This window comes from Oncorhynchus mykiss, unplaced genomic scaffold (genome assembly GCF_013265735.2).
Source record: "Oncorhynchus mykiss isolate Arlee unplaced genomic scaffold, USDA_OmykA_1.1 un_scaffold_161, whole genome shotgun sequence".
NCBI classification, from domain to species: domain Eukaryota; kingdom Metazoa; phylum Chordata; class Actinopteri; order Salmoniformes; family Salmonidae; genus Oncorhynchus; species Oncorhynchus mykiss.
Genome location: NW_023493667.1, coordinates 967450 through 990184, shown reverse-complemented (window position 1 = coordinate 990184; position 22735 = coordinate 967450). Strand labels below are relative to the sequence as shown.

The 22735-nt window shown below is 46.0% G+C and overlaps 3 protein-coding genes across 10 annotated transcripts in view; 2 read left to right on the top strand and 1 right to left on the bottom strand.

Annotated features, from left to right (window-relative positions):
• gtf2e2 (general transcription factor IIE, polypeptide 2, beta) overlaps positions 1–21338 on the bottom strand; it is a 41819-nt gene extending 20481 nt beyond the window's left edge. The window contains exons 1-2 of one of the 5 annotated variants that reach the window (XM_036972445.1): positions 21145–21338; positions 17781–17960 (exon numbers count right to left, since the gene is read on the bottom strand). In XM_036972445.1, the coding sequence (XP_036828340.1) occupies positions 17781–17937 (157 nt within the window). In that variant the 5' untranslated portion in view covers positions 17938–17960; positions 21145–21338. Of the gene's footprint in view, positions 1–17780; positions 17963–18167; positions 18345–18462; positions 18750–21144 lie in introns of those variants that run through there. The other 4 variants (XM_036972442.1, XM_036972441.1, XM_036972446.1 and 1 more) reach the window with 4 other exon arrangements.
• On the top strand, positions 2079–17039 carry LOC110525162 (small integral membrane protein 18). The gene is made up of 3 exons (XM_036972447.1): positions 2079–2306; positions 14173–14392; positions 15628–17039. Exons 2-3 carry the CDS (start codon positions 14183–14185, stop codon positions 15724–15726), a joined length of 309 nt encoding a protein of 102 aa, XP_036828342.1. The 5' UTR covers positions 2079–2306; positions 14173–14182; the 3' UTR covers positions 15727–17039.
• The window catches only part of hgsnat (heparan-alpha-glucosaminide N-acetyltransferase), a 13879-nt gene continuing 11141 nt past the window's right edge, over positions 19998–22735 (top strand). Inside the window, exons 1-3 of one of the 4 annotated variants that reach the window (XM_036972439.1) lie at positions 19998–20109; positions 21950–22065; positions 22142–22278. In XM_036972439.1, coding sequence (XP_036828334.1) covers positions 21985–22065; positions 22142–22278 — 218 coding nt within the window. In that variant the 5' untranslated portion in view covers positions 19998–20109; positions 21950–21984. Of the gene's footprint in view, positions 20110–20869; positions 21037–21463; positions 21587–21949; positions 22066–22141; positions 22279–22735 lie in introns of those variants that run through there. The other 3 variants (XM_036972440.1, XM_036972437.1, XM_036972438.1) reach the window with 3 other exon arrangements.

Sequence of the window (22735 nt, the reverse complement as noted above, 5' to 3'; positions counted from 1 at the left end):
TAGCTAGGGGGTATCATGGCACTAGCTAGGGGGTATCAGGGCACTAGCTAGGGGGTATCAGGGCACTAGCTAGGGGGTATCAGGGCACTGGCTAGGGGGTATCAGGGCACTAGCTAGGGGGTATCATGGCACTAGCTAGGGGGTATCATGGCACTAGCTAGGGGGTATCATGGCACTAGCTAGGGGGTATCATGGCACTAGCTAGGGGGTATCAGGGCACTATCTAGGGGGTATCATGACACTATCTAGGGGGTATCATGACACTATCTAGGGGGTATCATGACACTATCTACGGGGTATCATGACACTAGCTAGGGGGTATAAGGGCACTAGCTAGGGGGTATCAGGGCACTAGCTAGGGGGTATCAGGGCACTAGCTAAGGGGTATCAGGGCACTAGCTAGGGGGTATCAGGGCACTAGCTAGGGGGTATCAGGGCACTAGCTAGGGGGTATCAGGGCACTAGCTAGGGGGTATCAGGGCACTAGCTAGGGGGTATCAGGGCACTAGCTAGGGGGTATCAGGGCACTAGCTAGGGGGTATCAGGGCACTAGCTAGGGGGTATCAGGGCACTAGCTAGGGGGTATCATGGCACTAGCTAGGGGGTATCATGGCACTAGCTAGGGGGTATCATGGCACTAGCTAGGGGGTATCATGGCACTAGCTAGGGGGTATCAGGGCACTAGCTAGGGGGTATCAGGGCACTAGCTAGGGGGTATCAGGGCACTAGCTAGGGGGTATCAGGGCACTAGCTAGGGGGTATCAGGGCACTAGCTAGGGGGTATCAGGGCACTAGCTAGGGGGTATCAGGGCACTAGCTAGGGGGTATCAGGGCACTAGATAGGGGGGATAAGGGCACTAGCTAGGGGGTATCAGGGCACTAGATAGGGGGTATCAGGGCACTATCTAGGGGGTATCAGGGCACTAGCTAGGGGGTATCAGGGCACTAGCTAGGGGGTATCATGGCACTAGCTAGGGGGTATCAGGGCACTAGCTAGGGGGTATCAGGGCACTAGCTAGGGGGTATCAGGGCACTAGCTAGGGGGTATCAGGGCACTAGCTAGGGGGTATCAGGGCACTAGCTAGGGGGTATCAGGGCACTAGCTAGGGGTATCAGGGCACTAGCTAGGGGGTATCAGGGCACTGGCTAGGGGGTATCAGGGCACTAGCTAGGGGGTATCATGGCACTAGCTAGGGGGTATCATGGCACTAGCTAGGGGGTATCATGGCACTAGCTAGGGGGTATCATGGCACTAGCTAGGGGGTATCAGGGCACTATCTAGGGGGTATCATGACACTATCTAGGGGGTATCATGACACTATCTAGGGGGTATCATGACACTATCTACGGGGTATCATGACACTAGCTAGGGGGTATAAGGGCACTAGCTAGGGGGTATCAGGGCACTAGATAGGGGGTATCAGGGCACTAGCTAAGGGGTATCAGGGCACTAGCTAGGGGGTATCAGGGCACTAGCTAGGGGGTATCAGGGCACTAGCTAGGGGGTATCAGGGCACTAGCTAGGGGGTATCAGGGCACTAGCTAGGGGGTATCAGGGCACTAGCTAGGGGGTATCAGGGCACTAGCTAGGGGGTATCAGGGCACTAGCTAGGGGGTATCAGGGCACTAGCTAGGGGGTATCATGGCACTAGCTAGGGGGTATCATGGCACTAAATAGGGGGTATCATGGCAATAGCTAGGGGGTATCATGGCACTAGCTAGGGGGTATCAGGGCACTATCTAGGGGGTATCATGACACTATCTAGGGGGTATCATGACACTATCTAGGGGGTATCATGACACTATCTACGGGGTATCATGACACTAGCTAGGGGGTATAAGGGCACTAGCTAGGGGGTATAAGGGCACTAGCTAGGGTTCCGTTTCAGGCCCTACTCTAGTGGCTCTGCGTCTGTGGCTTCAGCTGTGAGATCCTGTTTCTGGAGACCAGCCAATCAGAGCGGCCTGTTGTTGTGACTCACTAAATGATTCATCACGTGGGCGGGAGCTGCTGCTGGGTGCTAATGAGAAGGCGGGGCATTAATTTCATCTGAGAAGATTTGGCAAATAGAAAGGGGAGAAACGAGGGTGAGCTTAGCCATTGGTAGAGTGGTAAGGTCTGAGCACAGGCTGTGCCTTGTGTGGGGAAGACGAGCAGAACTGCAAGGAGTGGCAGGGAGGAGAGAGAGACACAGAGAGAGCGAGAGAGAGAGGAAGAGAGAGAGACAGAGTGGGGGAAGGGAGAGCGAGAGCATCTTTTGCCTGAATCCTTTACAAGCATCCACCCCACAGTAGAAGCTACACAGGTGAGTCTGCATATTTCTCTGGCACAACGACGGTTAGTGTGTGTGTGTGTGTGTGTGTGTGTGTAGTGTGTGTGTGTGGACACACTGGCAGATCTGCAGTCTGTTTGCATGCTTGCCTGCTACAGCCATGTCTCAGGGCAAGGCACGTGTCTGTGTGTGTGTGTGTGTGTGTGTAGTGTGTGTGTGTGTGTGTGTGTGTGTGTGTGTAGTGTGTGTGTAGTGTGTGTGTAGTGTGTGTGTAGTGTGTGTGTGTGTAGTGTGTAGTGTGTGTGTGCAGTGTGTGTAGTGAAGTGTGTGTGTGTGTGTAGTGTGTGTGTGTAGTGTGTGTAGGGTGTGTAGTGTGTGTGTGTAGTGTGTAGTGTGTGTGTGTGTAGTGTGTGTGTGTGTGTGTGTGTAGTGTGTGTGTGTCTACTAGCCTAATCCATCCTATGAAGCCTACATTGTATATGTGATTGCTTTCATAAGAGGAGGGTTTACCTTCCATCCCTACAGCATTCTGGGTAATAGCACTACATTATAAACGGTAAAAGATTTATCAACACCAGAGGACAGACAGACGGGAGCCCAGCCTATGGGTTACGCTGTGAGCAGACAGACGGGAGCCCAGCCTATGGGTTACGCTGTGAGCAGACAGACAGACGGGAGCCCAGCCTATGGGTTACGCTGTGAGCAGACAGACAGACGGGAGCCCAGTCTATGGGTTACGCTGTGAGCAGACAGACAGATGGGAGCCCAGTCTATGGGTTACACTGTGAGCAGACAGACGGGAGCCCAGCCTATGGGTTACACTGTGAGCAGACAGACGGGAGCCCAGCCTATGGGTTACGCTGTGAGCAGACAGACGGGAGTCTAGCCTATGGGTTACGCTGTGAGCAGACAGACGGGAGCCCAGCCTATGGGTTACGCTGTGAGCAGACAGACAGACGGGAGCCCAGCCTATGGGTTACGCTGTGAGCAGACAGACAGACGGGAGCCCAGTCTATGGGTTACACTGTGAGCAGACAGACGGGAGCCCAGCCTATGGGTTACGCTGTGAGCAGACAGACAGACGGGAGCCCAGTCTATGGGTTACACTGTGAGCAGACAGACGGGAGCCCAGCCTATGGGTTACGCTGTGAGCAGACAGACGGGAGCCCAGCCTATGGGTTACGCTGTGAGCAGACAGACAGACAGGAGCCCAGCCTATGGGTTACACTGTGAGCAGACAGACGGGAGCCCAGCCTATGGGTTACGCTGTGAGCAGACAGACGGGAGCCCAGCCTATGGGTTACACTGTGAGCAGACAGACGGGAGCCCAGCCTATGGGTTACGCTGTGAGCAGACAGACGGGAGCCCAGCCTATGGGTTACACTGTGAGCAGACAGACAGACGGGAGCCCAGTCTATGGGTTACGCTGTGAGCAGACAGACGGGAGCCCAGTCTATGGGTTACGCTGTGAGCAGACAGACAGACGGGAGCCCAGCCTATGGGTTACGCTGTGAGCAGACAGACGGGAGCCCAGCCTATGGGTTACACTGTGAGCAGACAGACGGGAGCCCAGCCTATGGGTTACGCTGTGAGCAGACAGACGGGAGCCCAGCCTATGGGTTACGCTGTGAGCAGACAGACAGACGGGAGCCCAGTCTATGGGTTACGCTGTGAGCAGACAGACAGACGGGAGCCCAGTCTATGGGTTACGCTGTGAGCAGACAGACGGGAGCCCAGCCTATGGGTTACGCTGTGAGCAGACAGACAGACAGGAGCCCAGCCTATGGGTTACGCTGTGAGCAGACAGACGGGAGCCCAGCCTATGGGTTACACTGTGAGCAGACAGACAGACGGGAGCCCAGTCTATGGGTTACGCTGTGAGCAGACAGACAGACAGGAGCCCAGCCTATGGGTTACGCTGTGAGCAGACAGACAGACGGGAGCCCAGTCTATGGGTTACGCTGTGAGCAGACAGACAGACGGGAGCCCAGTCTATGGGTTACACTGTGAGCAGACAGACGGGATCCCAGCCTATGGGTTATGCTGTGAGCAGACAGACAGACAGGAGCCCAGCCTATGGGTTATGCTGTGAGCAGACAGACAGACAGGAGCCCAGCCTATGGGTTATGCTGTGAGCAGACAGACAGACGGGAGCCCAGCCTATGGGTTACACTGTGAGCAGACAGACAGACGGGAGCCCAGTCTATGGGTTACGCTGTGAGCAGACAGACAGACGGGAGCCCAGCCTATGGGTTACACTGTGAGCAGACAGACGGTATGAGTGTTTATATAACAGACTAAAGGATGAGTGTTTTTGTAGCACTGTCAGACTAAAGGATGAGTGTTAATATAGACTGTCAGAGTAAAGGATGAGTGTTTATATAACAGACTAAAGGATGAGTGTTTATATAACAGACTAAAGGATGAGTGTTAATATAGACAGTCAGAGTAAAGGATGAGTGTTCATATAACAGACTGTCAGAGTAAAGGATGAGTGTTCATATAACAGACTGTCAGAGTAAAGGATGAGTGTTTATATAACAGACTGTCAGAGTAAAGGATGAGTGTTTATATAACAGACTGTCAGAGTAAAGGATGAGTGTTTATATAACAGACTGTCAGAGTAAAGGATGAGTGTTTATATAACAGACTGTCAGAGTAAAGGATGAGTGTTTATATAACAGACTGTCAGAGTAAAGGATGAGTGTTTATATAACAGACTGTCAGAGTAAAGGATGAGTGTTTATATAACAGACTGTCAGAGTAAAGGATGAGTTATTTTATAACAGACTGTCAGAGTAAAGGATGAGTGTTAATATAGACTGTCAGAGTAAAGAATGAGTGTTAATATAGACTGTCAGAGTAAAGGATGAGTGTTAATATAGACTGTCAGAGTAAAGGATGAGTGTTAATATAGACTGTCAGAATAAAGGATGAGTGTTTTTGTAACAGACTGTCAGACTAAAGGATGAGTGTTAATATAGACTGTCAGAGTAAAGGATGAGTGTTTTTGTAACAGACTGTCAGAGTAAAGGATGAGTGTTTTTATAACAGCCTGTCAGACTAAAGGATGAGTGTTTTTGTAGCAGACTGTCAGACTAAAGGATGAGTGTCTATATAACATACTGTCAGACTAAAGGATGAGTGTTAATATAGACTGTCAGACTAAAGGATGAGTGTCTATATAACATACTGTCAGACTAAAGGATGAGTGTTAATATAGACTGTCAGACTAAAGGATGAGTGTCTATATAACATACTGTCAGACTAAAGGATGAGTGTTAATATAGACAGTCAGACTAAAGGATGAGTGTTTTTGTAGCAGAACAGAGAGAGACTAGACTGCTAGAGGATGGTTCCTGGGTCAAACTACACAGGGAATAGGGTGCCAAGCAGGCAGTAATGTTGTTGTGATTCAGACTGGCATAGAGATAACTAGGCTTCTTCTCCTGTAAGGATTTCAATAAGGACACATACACACAAACTCCATACAGGGTTTAATTAGGGTGGATTTGGCTGGCTGTAGACTGGATGGGAATAGACATTAGGGAGGGGGGTGGGGCAGTGGGAGCCCCTGCAGGCAGACACAGCGGGGGATACCGCTCTGCCTCAGTCTGTCTGGGGTCCTACACCACTTCAGGGAGAACACACAGAAGGGAGAGGGGGAGGGGCTTGAGAGGGAGGAGAGAGAGGAGGGGGTAGGTGTGGAGAGGGAGGGAGGGAGGGAGGGAGGGGGTAGTGGTGGAGAGGGAGGGAGGAGAGAGAGGAGGGGGTAGGGGTGGAGAGGGAGGGAGAGGAGGGGGTAGGGGTGGAGAGGGAGAGAGGAGAGAGAGGAGGGGGTAGGGGTGGAGAGGGAGGGAGGGGAGAGAGGTTGGGGGTAGGGGTGGAGAGGGAGGGAGGAGAGAGAGGAGGGGGTAGGGGTGGAGAGGGTGGGAGCAGAGAGAGGAGGGGGTTGGGGTGGAGAGGGGGGGGAGAGGGTAATGTAGAGAGGAACAGAGAGAGGTGTAGTGCTGGGGTACTAGGCTATGGTAGTGTGGTGTTGGTAGAGGAAGAGAGGGTAATGGTAGAGAGGAACAGAGAGGAGGTAGAGGAGGAGAGGGTAACAGTAGGGAGGAACAGAGAGGAGGTAGAGGAGGAGAGGGTAATGTAGGGAGGAACAGAGGAGGTAGAGGAGGAGAGGGTAACGGTAGGGAGGAACAGAGAGGAGGTAGAGGAGGAGAGGGTAACAGTAGGGAGGAACAGAGAGGAGGTAGAGGAGGAGAGGGTAACGGTAGGGAGGAACAGAGAGGAGGTAGAGGAGGAGAGGGTAACAGTAGGGAGGAACAGAGAGGAGGTAGAGGAGGAGAGGGTAACAGTAGGGAGGAACAGAGAGAGGTGTAGTGCTGGGGTACTAGGCTATGGTAGTGTGGTGTGGGTAGAGGAGGAGAGGGTAATGTAGGGAGGAACAGAGAGAGGTGTAGTGCTGGGGTACTAGGCTATGGTAGTGTGGTGTGGGTAGAGGAGGAGAGGGTAACAGTAGGGAGGAACAGAGAGAGGTGTAGTGCTGGGGTACTAGGCTATGGTAGTGTGGGTAGAGAAGAGGGTAATGTAGGGAGGAACAGAGAGAGGTGTAGTGCTGGGGTACTAGGCTATGGTAGTGTGGTGTGGGTAGAGGAGGAGAGGGTAACAGTAGGGAGGAACAGAGAGAGGTGTAGTGCTGGGGTACTAGGCTATGGTAGTGTGGTGTGGGTAGAGGAGGAGAGGGTAATGTAGGGAGGAACAGAGAGGAGGTAGAGGAGAGGGTAACAGTAGAGAGGAACAGAGAGGGGTGTAGTGCTGGAGTACTAGGCTATGGTAGTGTGGTGTGGGTAGAGGAGGAGAGGGTAACAGTAGGGAGGAACAGAGAGAGGTGTAGTGCTGGGGTACTAGGCTATGGTAGTGTGGTGTGGGTCGAGGAGGAGAGGGTAACAGTAGGGAGGAACAGAGAGAGGTGTAGTGCTGGGGTACTAGGCTATGGTAGTGTGGTGTGGGTAGAGGAGGAGAGGGTAACAGTAGGGAGGAACAGAGAGGAGGTAGAGGAGAGGGTAATGTAGAGAGGAACAGAGAGAAGTGTAGTGCTGGGGTACTAGGCTATGGTAGTGTGGTGTGGGTAGAGGAGGAGAGGGTAACAGTAGGGAGGAACAGAGAGGAGGTAGAGGAGGAGAGGGTAACGGTAGGGAGGAACAGAGAGAGGTGTAGTACTGGGGTACAAGGCTATGGTAGTGTGGTGTGGGTAGAGGAGGAGAGGGTAACAGTAGGGAGGAACAGAGAGGAGGTAGAGGAGGAGAGGGTAATGGTAGGGAGGAACAGAGAGGAGGTAGAGGAGGAGAGGGTAATGTAGGGAGGAACAGAGAGGAGGTAGAGGAGGAGAGGGTAATGGTAGGGAGGAACAGAGAGGAGGTAGAGGAGGAGAGGGTAACAGAAGGGAGGAACAGAGAGGAGGTAGAGGAGGAGAGGGTAATGTAGGGAGGAACAGAGAGAGGTGTAGTGCTGGGGTACTAGGCTATGGTAGTGTGGTGTGGGTAGAGGAGGAGAGGGTAATGTAGGGAGGAACAGAGAGAGGTGTAGTGCTGGGGTACTAGGCTATGGTAGTGTGGGTAGAGGAGGAGAGGGTAACGGTCTACATTCATAATAGATAAAGAATGATATCCCTGTTCCTTCACTTCTCTCCTTCCATCAACATCAGCCAACAGAACCTCCAATAACCCAATTAGAAGACACTTTCACACAGGAAGTATTACAGTAGAATTACAGTATTTTCCCCAGAGAGAGAGACCTTCAGTTACCATGACAGTGTTACTAATGTGGACTATCAATAGCCTCTACTACATAGCAACATGAAAACAGTCTGATTAAAGTTGAAAGCCTATTGGCTACTTCACATAGCAACATGAAAACAGTCTGATTAAAGTTGAAGGCTATTGGCTACTTCCATAGCAACATGAAAACAGTCTGATTAAAGTTGAAGACCTATTGGCTACTTACATAGCAACATGAAAACAGTTGAAGGCCTATTGGCTACTTCCATAGCAACATGAAAAGTCTCATTAAAGTTGAAGGCCTATTGGCTACTTCACATAGCAACATGAAAACAGTCTGATTAAAGTTGAAGGCCTATTGGCTATTTCACATAGCAACATGAAAACAGTCTGATTAAAGTTGAAGGCCTATTGGCTATTTCACATAGCAACATGAAAACAGTCTGATTAAAGTTGAAGACCTATTGGCTACTTCCATAGCAACATGAAAACAGTCTGATTAAAGTTGAAGGCCTATTGGCTACTTCCATAGCAACATGAAAACAGTCTGATTAAAGTTGAAGACCTATTGGCTACTTCCATAGCAACATTAAAACAGTTGAAGGCCTATTGGCTACTTCACATAGCAACATGAAAACAGTTGAAGGCCTATTGGCTACTTCACATAGCAACATGAAAACAGTCTGATTGAAGTTCAAGGCCTATTGGCTACTTCCATAGCAACATGAAAACAGTTGAAGGCCTATTGGCTACTTACATAGCAACATGAAAACAGTTGAAGGCCTATTGGCTACTTCACATAGCAACATGAAAACAGTTGAAGGCCTATTGGCTACTTCACATAGCAACATGAAAACAGTCTGATTAAAGTTGAAGGCCTATTGGCTACTTCCATAGCAACATGAAAACAGTTGAAGGCCTATTGGCTACTTCCATAGCAACATGAAAACAGTCTCATTAAAGTTGAAGGCTATTGGCTACTTCCATAGCAACATGAAAACAGTCTGATTAAAGTTGAAGGCCTATTGGCTACTTCCATAGCAACATGAAAACAGTTGAAGACCTATTGGCTACTTCCATAGCAACATGAAAACAGTCTGATTAAAGTTGAAGGCCTATTGGCTACTTCCATAGCAACATGAAAACAGTCTGATTAAAGTTGAAGGCCTATTGGCTACTTCCATAGCAACATTAAAACAGTCTGATTAAAGTTGAAGGCCTATTGGCTACTTCCATAGCAACATGAAAACAGTTGAAGGCCTATTGGCTACTTCCATAGCAACATGAAAACAGTTGAAGGCCTATTGGCTACTTCCATAGCAACATGAAAACAGTTGAAGGCCTATTGGCTACTTCCATAGCAACATGAAAACAGTCTGATTAAAGTTGAAGGCCTATTGGCTACTTCCATAGCAACATGAAAACAGTTGAAGACCTATTGGCTACTTCCATAGCAACATGAAAACAGTCTGATTAAAGTTGAAGGCCTATTGGCTACTTCCATAGCAACATGAAAACAGTTGAAGGCCTATTGGCTACTTCCATAGCAACATGAAAACAGTTGAAGGCCTATTGGCTACTTCCATAGCAACATGAAAACAGTCTGATTAAAGTTGAAGGCCTATTGGCTACTTCCATAGCAACATGAAAACAGTTGAAGACCTATTGGCTACTTCCATAGCAACAAGAAAACAGTCTGATTAAAGTTGAAGGCCTATTGGCTACTTCCATAGCAACATGAAAACAGTTGAAGGCCTATTGGCTACTTCCATAGCAACATGAAAACAGTTGAAAGCCTATTGGCTACTTCCATAGCAACATGAAAACAGTCTGATTAAAGTTGAAGGCCTATTGGCTACTTCCATAGCAACATGAAAACAGTTGAAGGCCTATTGGCTACTTCCATAGCAACATGAAAACAGTTGAAGGCCTATTGGCTACTTCACATAGCAACATAAAAACAGTCTGATTAAAGTTGAAGGCTATTGGCTACTTCCATAGCAACATGAAAACAGTCTGATTAAAGTTGAAGACCTATTGGCTACTTACATAGCAACATGAAAACAGTCTGATTAAAGTTGAAGGCTATTGGCTACTTCCATAGCAACATGAAAACAGTCTGATTAAAGTTGAAGGCTATTGGCTACTTCACATAGCAACATGAAAACAGTTGAAGGCCTATTGGCTACTTCCATAGCAACATGAAAACAGTCTGATTAAAGTTGAAGGCTATTGGCTACTTCACATAGCAACATGAAAACAGTTGAAGGCCTATTGGCTACTTCACATAGCAACATAAAAACAGTCTGATTAAAGTTGAAGGCTATTGGCTACTTCCATAGCAACATGAAAACAGTCTGATTAAAGTTGAAGACCTATTGGCTACTTACATAGCAACATGAAAACAGTCTGATTAAAGTTGAAGGCTATTGGCTACTTCCATAGCAACATGAAAACAGTCTGATTAAAGTTGAAGGCTATTGGCTACTTCACATAGCAACATGAAAACAGTTGAAGGCCTATTGGCTACTTCCATAGCAACATGAAAACAGTCTGATTAAAGTTGAAGGCTATTGGCTACTTCACATAGCAACATGAAAACAGTTGAAGGCCTATTGGCTACTTCCATAGCAACATGAAAACAGTCTGATTAAAGTTGAAGGCTATTGGCTACTTCACATAGCAACATGAAAACAGTTGAAGGCCTATTGGCTACTTCCATAGCAACATGAAAACAGTCTGATTAAAGTTGAAGGCTATTGGCTACTTACAGTGCCTTGCGAAAGTATTCGGCCCCCTTGAACTTTGCGACCTTTTGCCACATTTCAGGCTTCAAACATAAAGATATAAAACTGTATTTTTTTGTGAAGAATCAACAACAAGTGGGACACAATCATGAAGTGGAACGACATTTATTGGATATTTCAAACTTTTTTAACAAATCAAAAACTGAAAAATTGGGCGGGCAAAATTATTCAGCCCCTTTACTTTCAGTGCAGCAAACTCTCTCCAGAAGTTCAGTGAGGATCTCTGAATGATCCAATGTTGACCTAAATGACTAATGATGATAAATACAATCCACCTGTGTGTAATCAAGTCTCCGTATAAATGCAACTACACTGTGATAGTCTCAGAGGTCCGTTAAAAGCGCAGAGAGCATCATGAAGAACAAGGAACACACCAGGCAGGTCCGAGATACTGTTGTGAAGAAGTTTAAAGCCGGATTTGGATACAATTTTAAAGTTTGCCACAAGCCACCTGGGAGACACACCAAACATGTGGAAGAAGGTGCTCTGGTCAGATGAAACCAAAATTGAACTTTTTGGCAACAATGCAAAACGTTATGTTTGGCGTAAAAGCAACACAGCTCATCACCCTGAACACACCATCCCCACTGTCAAACATGGTGGTGGCAGCATCATTGTTTGGGCCTGCTTTTCTTCAGCAGGGACAGGGAAGATGGTTAAAATTGATGGGAAGATGGATGGAGCCAAATACAGGACCATTCTGGAAGAAAACCTGATGGAGTCTGCAAAAGACCTGAGACTGGGACGGAGATTTGTCTTCCAACAAGACAATGATCCAAAACATAAAGCAAAATCTACAATGGAATGGTTCAAAAATAAACATATCCAGGTGTTAGAATGGCCAAGTCAAAGTCCAGACCTGAATCCAATCGAGAATCTGTGGAAAGAACTGAAAACTGCTGATCACAAATGCTCTCCATCCAACCTCACTGAGCTCGAGCTGTTTTGCAAGGAGGAATGGGAAAAAATGTCAGTCTCTCGATGTGCAAAACTGATAGAGACATACCCCAAGCGACTTGCAGCTGTAATCACAGCAAAAGGTGGCGCTACAAAGTATTAACTTAAGGGGGCTGAATAATTTTGCACGCCCAATTTTTCAGTTTTTGATTTGTTAAAAAAGTTTGAAATATCCAATAAATGTCATTCCACTTCATGATTGTGTCCCACTTGTTGTTGATTCTTCACAAAAAAATACAGTTTTATGTCTTTATGTTTGAAGCCTGAAATGTGGCAAAAGGTCGCAAAGTTCAAGGGGGCCGAATACTTTCGCAAGGCACTGTACATAGCAACATGAAAACAGTTGAAGGCCTATTGGCTACTTCACATCTCATTAGATGACGACAGCTAATGGGGATCCTAATAAACACATGATCCCATTGACTTCATCAGAGACCGAGCCATTGTATTCAGGGTAACTAGACTAACAGTCAGGAGATTACTGTGGTCTGCTAACACTATGTAACATAGAACTGTATATAATAGATATGCAGTCTGCTGTCCTCTGACAGGCCTGTATCAGGTTACACTAACAACACTATGTAACATAGAACTGTATATAATAGACATGCTGTCCTCTGACTAATGACAGGCCTGTATCAGGTTACACTAACACTATGTAACATAGAACTGTATATAATAGATATGCTGTCCTCTGACTAATGACAGGCCTGTATCAGGTTACACTAACACTATGTAACATAGAACTGTATATAATAGACATGCTGTCCTCTGACTAATGACAGGCCTGTATCAGGTTACACTAACACCACTATGTAACATAGAACTGTATATAATAGACATGCTGTCCTCTGACTAATGACAGGCCTGTATCAGGTTACACTAACAACACTATGTAACATACTGTGAGTCAGTCATCAGTCATCAGTCATCAGTAAAGCTACTCAGAGCAGATGATGACAGTGGGCTCAACCACAGGAGAGGAGAGGTGGAATGACTCACTGCTAAACACACACACACATCTGATAACAAAAGCCTAGTCAGTCACAGAACAGTGAAACTCATGCACACATTCTATCTGAACTAGAGAAGGTTGAGCTCGACAGACAGACAGACAGACAGACAGACAGACAGACAGACAGACAGACAGACAGACAGACAGACAGACAGACAACTAATCAAACCAGGTTACACTCTAACAGTGTTTCAGGGTTGGAGGTTAGACACTAACAGTGTTTCAGGGTTGGAGTGTCTGTAGAGCAGTACTCAGGACAAGCCCCATTTCCTCTCAGTCTCTCTCTGGTTCACTCAACCAAACTGGGTCAGTCTCACTGCTCCTGGCGTGTGTGTGTGTGTGTGTGTGTGTGTGTGTGTGTGTGTGTGTGTGTGTGTGTGTGTGTGTGTGTGTGTGTGTGTGTGTGTGTGTGTGTATGTGTGTAAGCAGGAAGGCGCTATGCTCCCCAGGAGGTTGTGTTCTGATGGAGTGTTTACTGTGTTTAGAGGTTCTGTGTCTCCCTCCAGGTCACAGTACCAGAACTCTGTGTTTAGAGGTTCTGTCTCCCTCTCCCTCCAGGCCACAGCACCAGAACTCTGTGTATAGAGGTTCTGTCTCTCTCTCCCTCCAGGTCACAGTACCAGAACTCTGTGTATAGAGGTGCTGTCTCTCTCTCTCCCTCCAGGTCACAGTACCAGAACTCTGTGTATAGAGGTTCTGTCTCTCTCTCCCTCCAGGTCACAGTACCAGAACTCTGTGTATAGAGGTTCTGTCTCTCTCCCTCCAGGTCACAGTACCATTACTCTGTGTATAGAGGTTCTGTCTCTCTCCCTCCAGGTCACAGTACCATTACTCTGTGTATAGAGGTTCTGTCTCCCTCCAGGTCACAGTACCAGAACTCTGTGTATAGAGGTTCTGTCTCCCTCCAGGTCACAGTACCAGAACTCTGTGTATAGAGGTTCTGTCTCCCTCCAGGTCACAGTACCAGAACTCCGTGTATAGAGGTTATGTCTCTCTCCCTCCAGGTCACAGCACCAGAACTCTGTGTATAGAGGTTCTGCCTCCCTCCAGGTCACAGTACCAGAACTCTGTGTATAGAGGTTCTCTCTCCCTCCAGGTCACAGTACCAGAACTCTGAGTTGAGGCTCTATAAAGGCTGTCTTTATAGACTGCGGGTCTGAAGGACAGAAGAACATCCTGAACACCAGCAGCCCTCTCAAACCTCTGCAGGCACAAACCAACCATGACTTCCTCTATCATTTCTCTCCCAGGTGAAACAACATGGACCGTCTCAACACCAGCATCCCTCTCAAACCTCTCCAGGAACAAACCAACCATGACTTCCTCTATCATTTCTCTCCCAGGTGAAACAACATGGACCGTCTCAACACCACCTCTCTCCCGTGGCTCCCTGACGCCGCCCCGCTGTCCCAGGTCTCCCTACAGGTTCAGGAGGTGTACCCGTTCCACGACGGCTGGAACATAGCGTGCTTCGTCATCCTCCTCCTCTTCATCATCACAGTAGTCTCCCTGGCAGCTCTGGCCTTCCTCTACGAGCTGCTGGACTGTGGCTGCTGTGTCAAGGTGAGACTAGGCCTGTTACTATACTATAGCTGTTCCAGGGTTAGACCAGGCCTGTTACTATACTGTAGCTGTTCCAGGGTAAGACCAGGCTTGTTACTATACTGTAGCTGTTCCAGGGTTAGACCAGGCCTGTTACTATACTGTAGCTGTTCCAGGGTAAGACCAGGCCTGTTACTATACTGTAGCTGTTCCAGGGTAAGACCAGGCTTGTTACTATACTGTAGCTGTTCCAGGGTTAGACCAGGCCTGTTACTATACTGTAGCTGTTCCAGGGTTAGACCAGGCCTGTTACTATACTGTAGCTGTTCCAGGGTAAGACCAGGCTTGTTACTATACTGTAGCTGTTCCAGGGTTAGACCAGGCCTGTTACTATACTGTAGCTGTTCCAGGGTTAGACCAGGCCTGTTACTATACTGTAGCTGTTCCAGGGTTAGACCAGGCCTGTTACTATACTGTAGCTGTTCCAGGGTTAAACCAGGCCTGTTACTATACTGTAGCTGTTCCAGGTTTAGACCAGGTTACTATACTGTAGCTGTTCCAGGTTTAGACCAGGTTACTATACTGTAGCTGTTCCAGGTTTAGACCAGGCCTGTTACTATACTGTAGCTGTTCCAGGGTTAGACCAGGCCTGTTACTATACTGTAGCTGTTCCAGGGTTAGACCAGGTTACTATACTGTAGCTGTTCCAGGTTTAGACCAGGTTACTATACTGTAGCTGTTCCAGGTTTAGACCAGGTTACTATACTGTAGCTGTTCCAGGTTTAGACCAGGTTACTATACTGTAGCTGTTCCAGGTTTAGACCAGGTTACTATACTGTAGCTGTTCCAGGTTTAGACCAGGCCTGTTACTATACTGTAGCTGTTCCAGGGTTAGACCAGGCCTGTTACTATACTGTAGCTGTTCCAGGGTTAGACCAGGCCTGTTACTATACTGTAGCTGTTCCAGGTTTAGACCAGGCCTGTTACTATACTGTAGCTGTTCCAGGGTTAGACCAGGCCTGTTACTATACTGTAGCTGTTCCAGGGTTAGACCAGGCCTGTTACTATACTGTAGCTGTTCCAGGGTTAGACCAGGCCTGTTACTATACTGTAGCTGTTCCAGGGTTAGACCAGGCCTGTTACTATACTGTAGCTGTTCCAGGGTTACCTGGATCTAACCTAAACCCATTGTAATCACCCAAATCTAACCTAAACCCATTGTAATAACCTAAACTATGGTTTTCCTTCTCATGCAGGGGAAGACCCATCGTGACCTGATGGAGGAGGAAGGTCCCTTCCAGAACATGGTGGAGAAGATCCACAGTCCCACGGGGTCACAAACCGAGGTGGTGTAAGGGGGTTAAAGGGGTCGTTGCCACAGTGACCAGGGCCAAGCAGGAAGTTAGGTCATGATCGTTGACCCTGAATCTGAACCCGAGACTGACTGTGCTGTGTGCTCACAGTTTGAGAACAGTGAGACTGCACCTTCGTATGTGTGAGATTGTGTGTGTGTGTGTGTGTCCCTGCTCCCGTGTGTGTGTGTGTAACGGTGGTGTTATCTAATCGAAGCACGTCAGCAGGGAAGGCAAGAGAGAAGAAGAGCTCTCCTTGCCAAGTCCAGGGTTTTAACAAGTCTATTGGATGTTTAGCATCTTCATCCATCACCACATTGTAAGTACAAGACATACCATTCGAGACAGCTAAAGACACAGGAGATCCACAATGATAGCCAACCCTCTAGGACCCTACAGAGCAAGGAAGTCACCCAAAGTCAACGACCAAGATGACCAAGATGCACCAAGATGCACCAAGATGCACCAAGATGACCAAGATGCACCAAGATGATCAAGATGCACCAAGATGCACCAAGATGATCAAGATGACCAAAAATTAAATGAACTGTCGTATTGTTTCCAGATTTCTATGAAAGTTTTCCTTCCCCCCCAAAAATAGTAATTATGTTAAAAAGCAGCTTTTATGTGTTGGAATGGTGTAGGCGTGTACTGGTTATTAGAAATATGAATGTAGCAGACCGCTGATTGGACCATCTCATCCGGCTCATGATGATGACCTCATCCTCTTTGAGGAAATAACAAGCATTTTTAAAATAGTCTGTTTGAGATCCAAGTGGGAGGTGGGGGGTTTTGAAGTGTTTTTTTCCCTCCAATTTATGATTTGACCACAAACACGAGTATGGGATTAATAAAAAACATTATGAGTTAATTAAACTAACTTTTAAAGTTAATATTCTGTTATCCCTGGACAGTTACTTTAAAATGTCACCAAAAGATCCAGCTACCACAGAAGTCGTCCCACATTTTAATGTAATTTACAGATGGTTTTTATTCCCTAATGCTTCGACTGCCATTGTAGGTGAAGTCCTCATCCATTTGACAAAAACTGTTCACAACTTGCTGTGTCGTAATGATGTAATCAACATGTTGCCTGTGATGATGTCACCGCTCACCAACATATTTTAAACCACAGCCAAGTGGCCATGATACTACTCTCTCTTGAAGGGGGGGGGCACCTGTACACACACCGATGTAAATAAAATAACCTACTTGCATTGAGCACATGGTGTTATTTCACTTTCCTAAAATGATGATGATGATGACGATGATGATGACGATGATGATGATGATGATGATGAATAAACAATTATCACGTAAGAAAAACAAACTGTGTGGTCTCATTTCAAAAGTACTGACAGATGTTGAAATTAAGCTTATTAAAAAAAATGTACAACGAGTGTTTGTGGTCAACGAAAAAACCCCAAAATAAGCCACTTAAAACATGTTTGTAGAAAATAACACTTTCATTGTGGAATGTAGAAGCAAGCAGGTACCCAGGCTACAGATGTGACACACAATCAGCAGTATAATAGATTTCAAGACTAGGGTCGTATTCATCGGGGCACACCGTAGCAAAAAAATATTTTACAGCAAAGTTTAGGTAATCCCTCCCTGTTTCAGTCAGATTTGTTCCATTTGGTGCCGAATGAACATGACCCAAATATAAAGGATGTGTACTCACTAGTAGGAACCAGATGGATGCAAAAAGGCTGAAATGGGGGAGGAAGGGACACACCTAAATCTGTCCACTAAGAGGTGCTTGTTTTCATTTGTTGCAAAACCTTTTACTACATTTTACACTAATGAATTACACCCCAGGTTGTAGAGCCCTTCTGGGGTGTATTCATTCTTGCAGCGAAAACAGTTTACCGTTTAAGAACTAAATGGAAGCAAACCGGGCAAACAAAACAGGGAGGGACCTGTCTTAATTTGTCCAATTTAAAACTATTTTTCCTTTGAAAAATGTTTTCTATTTGGAGTAAATGGAAACCTTTTCGCAACAGACTAAACGTTTTGCAACAGGATCGGTGTAATGAATACACCCCTGGTCTTACCTGCGCCATGTTTGGACCCGGAAGCCTCCTTGTCAGCTTTGGACTTCTTCTTCTTGGAACCGCCTGACTCGGAGGCTGCAGGTCTCTTCTCAACCGTGGGCTGAGAGAGAGCCCTCTTCTTAAAGAGCTCCCGCTCTCTCAACAAGGCTGGGTCCATCCTGACACAACGTTAGACGCTAGCTACAGAAAGACAAAAAAGATATACCTCAAGGCAACACGCTGTTAGGGTTGGGTCCATCCTCTAAGTCAACATATAGCGGCATTATTAGCTCCTCAAAGACATGCACAACGTTGTTACACTTCTCAGTATATATATGGGCTGAACAACGAGCAACCTAATTATGTATTTAAGTCAATGGTTTAGACCTAGTTAGGGTGTTCACATACCATATAGCTTTTTATGATGTTCACACATTTCACATACCGTTAGCTAGCTAGGTTTACGTAGCTAATAATGGTATCACACTTGTCAAGTTGCTACTCTGATACCTAACTAGAAAGTTGTCTGACACTTCTGCCAGTACATCTAAGTGACATCACATCTTATGAGTGACAAAAAAAATAAAACTGAAAGATGTATATTAGCTTCCTAGTTGCTATTTCTTATTTTTTTTAAAGCTAGTAACCTAGCTAGTTAGACAGGTTTTTGGGTTTGCTAGCATTTAAGCTAATTTCTGGTTACCTTTTTTTCTTCAAATGTCTAATCCCCTCTTTTGGATGAACAAATATGTAAACATTTACTAGAAACACACGTTCATTAATCGTTCTGTTGGAACACTTATGCGATAGCTATTTGGGGGGCTTTTGTTTCTTTAATATCAAGCTAGCGTCTTGTCATCGTGCATTCTCCGACTTCCGCTCTGAGTTTCGACTTCCGCTCTGAGTTCGATTGATCGGTAATCGACAGCTAATCCTCGATTGTGTTGGTGCGTTCCATCCGGTCGAGCGGAGATACGAAAAGCAAGATTGCCATGTCAGCGGGTTACCAGAAATGTAGCTACTTTGAGTACGATGTCGCGGGTTGAAATGTTTTGGTCGCGGGTTTTTGGGCTACTTCTATTTTACACATCCGCCGCAATGGCATTTCTCTTGAAGAAAAAAAAAATATATATATATATTTATTTCACTGTGACCTGCCGCTGCTGACTATTAAGCAGTGAGGCAGGCTGTTGCTGAATGAGTGGTGGGGAGGTCTGTCTGTGTGTGTGTGTGTGTGTGTGTGTGTGTGTCGAGAGAGCGCTGCAGCAGGCAGCTGAGTCACGTGAGTGAATGAGCCATAGCAGCATGCGCGCGCACGTTGTGATAACTTCACACATATTTCTAACAAATTTTTCAATAAAACATATCAAAGTACCCGCTATAAGTGATGCGTATCAACACTAGAAAACTACTTTAGAAAACTACTTTAGGCGCACTAAGCACTAAAGCGCATTAGTTACATTCGGTCGGAGGTGGTTTAAACTGCATTCTATAATGTCGACTTTACTTTGAAGGAAACCTGTATCAAAGCGAAGGGTTGTACACATACTCCGTTATTGGGTCTGGAGCACTGCACAAGTGGACATTTGAAATGGAAGTTTATGGAACGCCCTCTGTGCCTCTGTTTATTAGAGAAGAAGAAAAATTCCACAATGAAACTAACATTAAATGTGGAGAATGATACATTTGTATACGTTGTCATCAAGTAGCCTATTCATATATATGCCATTGTAAGGCTACTGTAAATATGTTGAAATGGTGATATCACTGGAGTCATTTACAAGTCAGTTTTCGCCCCTTAGTTTAACCTACCAGGAGCTGGCAAACCGATTTAAAAAAAAAAATGCCTATGACGTCAGTTTATGGTTGTTGTAGCCTTGTGTTGTTATGTCATTATTAACGGCCATGTTGAAGTCTGTCCATTTGAACTAACCATGCTGCTAAATCTTTCAGGTTTACAATCTTGCCTTGGCTACTATCTGAAATTAGATGTTAGGCCTATCTGAGGCTATAGGCTAGCTGCATCTATCTAAGCAAACCATGGCAAAATGGAAGATTTTAGTCAGTAACATAAACCTATTGTAAAGAAAAGTAAATCTCACAAAATATACCATTTATGACAGTTTGTGTTCTTCACATCTGGCACAATTGCCAGAAGATATACTTTTTTATTTTTTAAGTTCGTCCAAGTGTTTCTTGCTCAGAGATTTCGAGATCCTCTGTCCAACTTTCGTCACTCAAACTCTCCAGTCGGATTGATCTGTAGTTATGCACATGCGCAAAAGGGATGTATTTACAATCATAGCAGTCAAAGGAGTTTAATCGAAATCCATTGATGGACAATGATCTGGTGAGTTTAATAAAAGCAAATCTTATTTTCTCTTGCGACATATTCAAATTCTTTATTATGTCACATTTGCTGGTAATATATATATATATTTTTATTGAAAACCGAATTTTGCTTCTTATTTCGTCATTACAAGCTACGTCGATATTCCTTCTTAGCTAATTCACTTGATAACATTATGGGAAAATTGAAAATATGGCAACTCCTCTCTTGCTCAGATACAATTTGTATTTTTACTTAATTATCCATACTGGCTAATGATTATAACTGTGATTCTGTTCCAACCATTAATTCATACTTTGTTGTGCCCCTGGCCTGAGAGGATGGAAGTTAAATATGTAGATAGATGTCGAAGGCTAATGTTAAATAGCTAACGTTGACCATGAATGGAAGCGATGCTAGCGAGCAAGCATTTTAGCCAGATAGCCTTGGACAACAAAACATAAAAGCGGGTACTGTATGACAGAGTGATAGAGCATTTCATCAACATGCAAGAGAGGAGGATGACATTAGCTTTTCTCTAAAAGTAAGTTGAGTCAACATGTGTTTCTACTTGCACGAACACACACACACACACACACACACAAATCAGGACTATGGACATGGCTTCCCAAGTGATTTTACACACGCACTGCTACTGGAAATCGCACAGATTCGCACTCATCACGAGTTGATTCCCGTGCAGCACCGTTATGTAATCGTACTTTGACCCTCCTCGCTCCCACTAGCATGTAAAAAAACAAGGTGGGATCGGAAGTGTTATGGAAAGAGGCAAAATAAAGAGAAAACACAAAGGCACATATTCAGGCGGTGGGGACCGGGAGGGAAGGGAGAAAAACATCAACATGGCACAGCCAGAAAAGCATTACAAGGTGTTTTTCCTAGCAGTGATTGCTTTGCTGGTTGCCATTTGCCTGGCAGAAATCCCCTGTAAGTAAAATGATGAATGGTTCATTAAATCGATCTGTGTTAGTTAACAACAACAACAACCTCCCAGTGCTAACGTTAGTTATCGAGCTAAACAATAGGAAAACTCACTCTTTTGTCTGAAAGTTTATGCCACAAATGATTGAAATGACTCAATTCGGTGGTTTCATTTCCTCGTCTGGTGGTAAGAAGCGACAGTTGCGGTAGTGACAACAGTAGCTAATGCTAATGCTAACTTAGGGAATCTCCTATCAACTACAACGGTGTGTAGTTAATGTTACCGTGGACAATGTCAGCCGGTTTAGCTAACAGCCCTGTATCACAGCACCGTTTAAACCTCCCGGCTCCTCGGGGAGAGTTATTTATTCCACTTCTAGGAGAAGCGGATTAATAAATCACATGATATCGGGAGAGTGTGAAAGCCATAACGTCATGCCTCCCTCCCTCCCCTCTGTCGAGGTTCAGTAACTAGCGGCAGTCTGAAGGCTGTTGACTTGAGCCTAGTCTTGGCTAGCTAGCTACCGATCACATTGGTTTAGAGGCTGACTTCCTGGTAAGTACTGTGCATGCCAAAATGAGGACAGTGATATTTGAAGGATAGTCTATACAGCGGGAGTTTATTTTTTATTCGAGGTAAACGGTTGTCAACAACGAGGAGAGTAGTGGTCACTAAGCAGCTACTGCAGTGGAGGCCTGTACTGATGGACCACTGTACACGGTCTATCTAGACTAGAAATGTGTGTCTCAGCGTAAATATAAGCCTCTATGTACGCCACTGCTCATCAAAGACTGTGTGACTATTCTTATCAGATCTGCGGTCTCTCTCTGTCTCTCTCTCTGTCTCTCTCTCTCTCTCTGTGTCTCTATGTGTGTCTCTCTCTGTCTCTCTCTCTGTCTCTGTGTGTGTGTTCTCCAGTATGCCACCCCCGGCATAAGACTGCAGTAGTAAAGATGGACGAGGCCTCTCTCACTGTGAACAATGAGCTGGACGCTGAGATGGTCGTGAGCTGGCTATCAGACCACTGCTATCAGGTAAGACTGACCTTTACTGTTGTATCTATCACACACACACACACACTGTTGTCGTCATTGTACTCCTGTGCTCCAGTGTGTGTACCAGCCCCTGGGTGTGGTGCCAGCGGGCCCTGGACCAGGCTTAACCAGCTCAATGGACTTCACCGTGGGCACACAGCATGGCATCACCCTGCAGCTCAACAGCAGCCCCGTCAGCCTGGAACTCTGCACGTAAGTACACACACACACACACACCACTGTGAGCCTGGACCTATCAACCCTACCACTACTAACTAACTAACCAACTACCACTCCTGGCCCTATGTCCATACCCTATATAGTGAACTACTTTAGACCAGGGCCCTATTCCCTATATAGTGAACTACTTTAGACCAGGGCCCTATTCCCTATATAGTGAACTACTTTAGACCAGAGCCCGATTCCCTATATAGTGAACTACGTTAGACCAGAGCCCTATTCCCTATATAGTGAACTACTTTAGACCAGAGGCTGATTCCCTATATAGTGCACTACTTTAGACCAGAGCCCGATTCCCTATATAGTGTACTACTTTAGACCAGGGCCCTATTCCCTATATAGTGAACTACTTTAGACCAGGGCTCTACTAAAGTAGTGCACTATATAGGGAGAAGGATACCGTTTGGGACTCACACTTTTATTATAGATC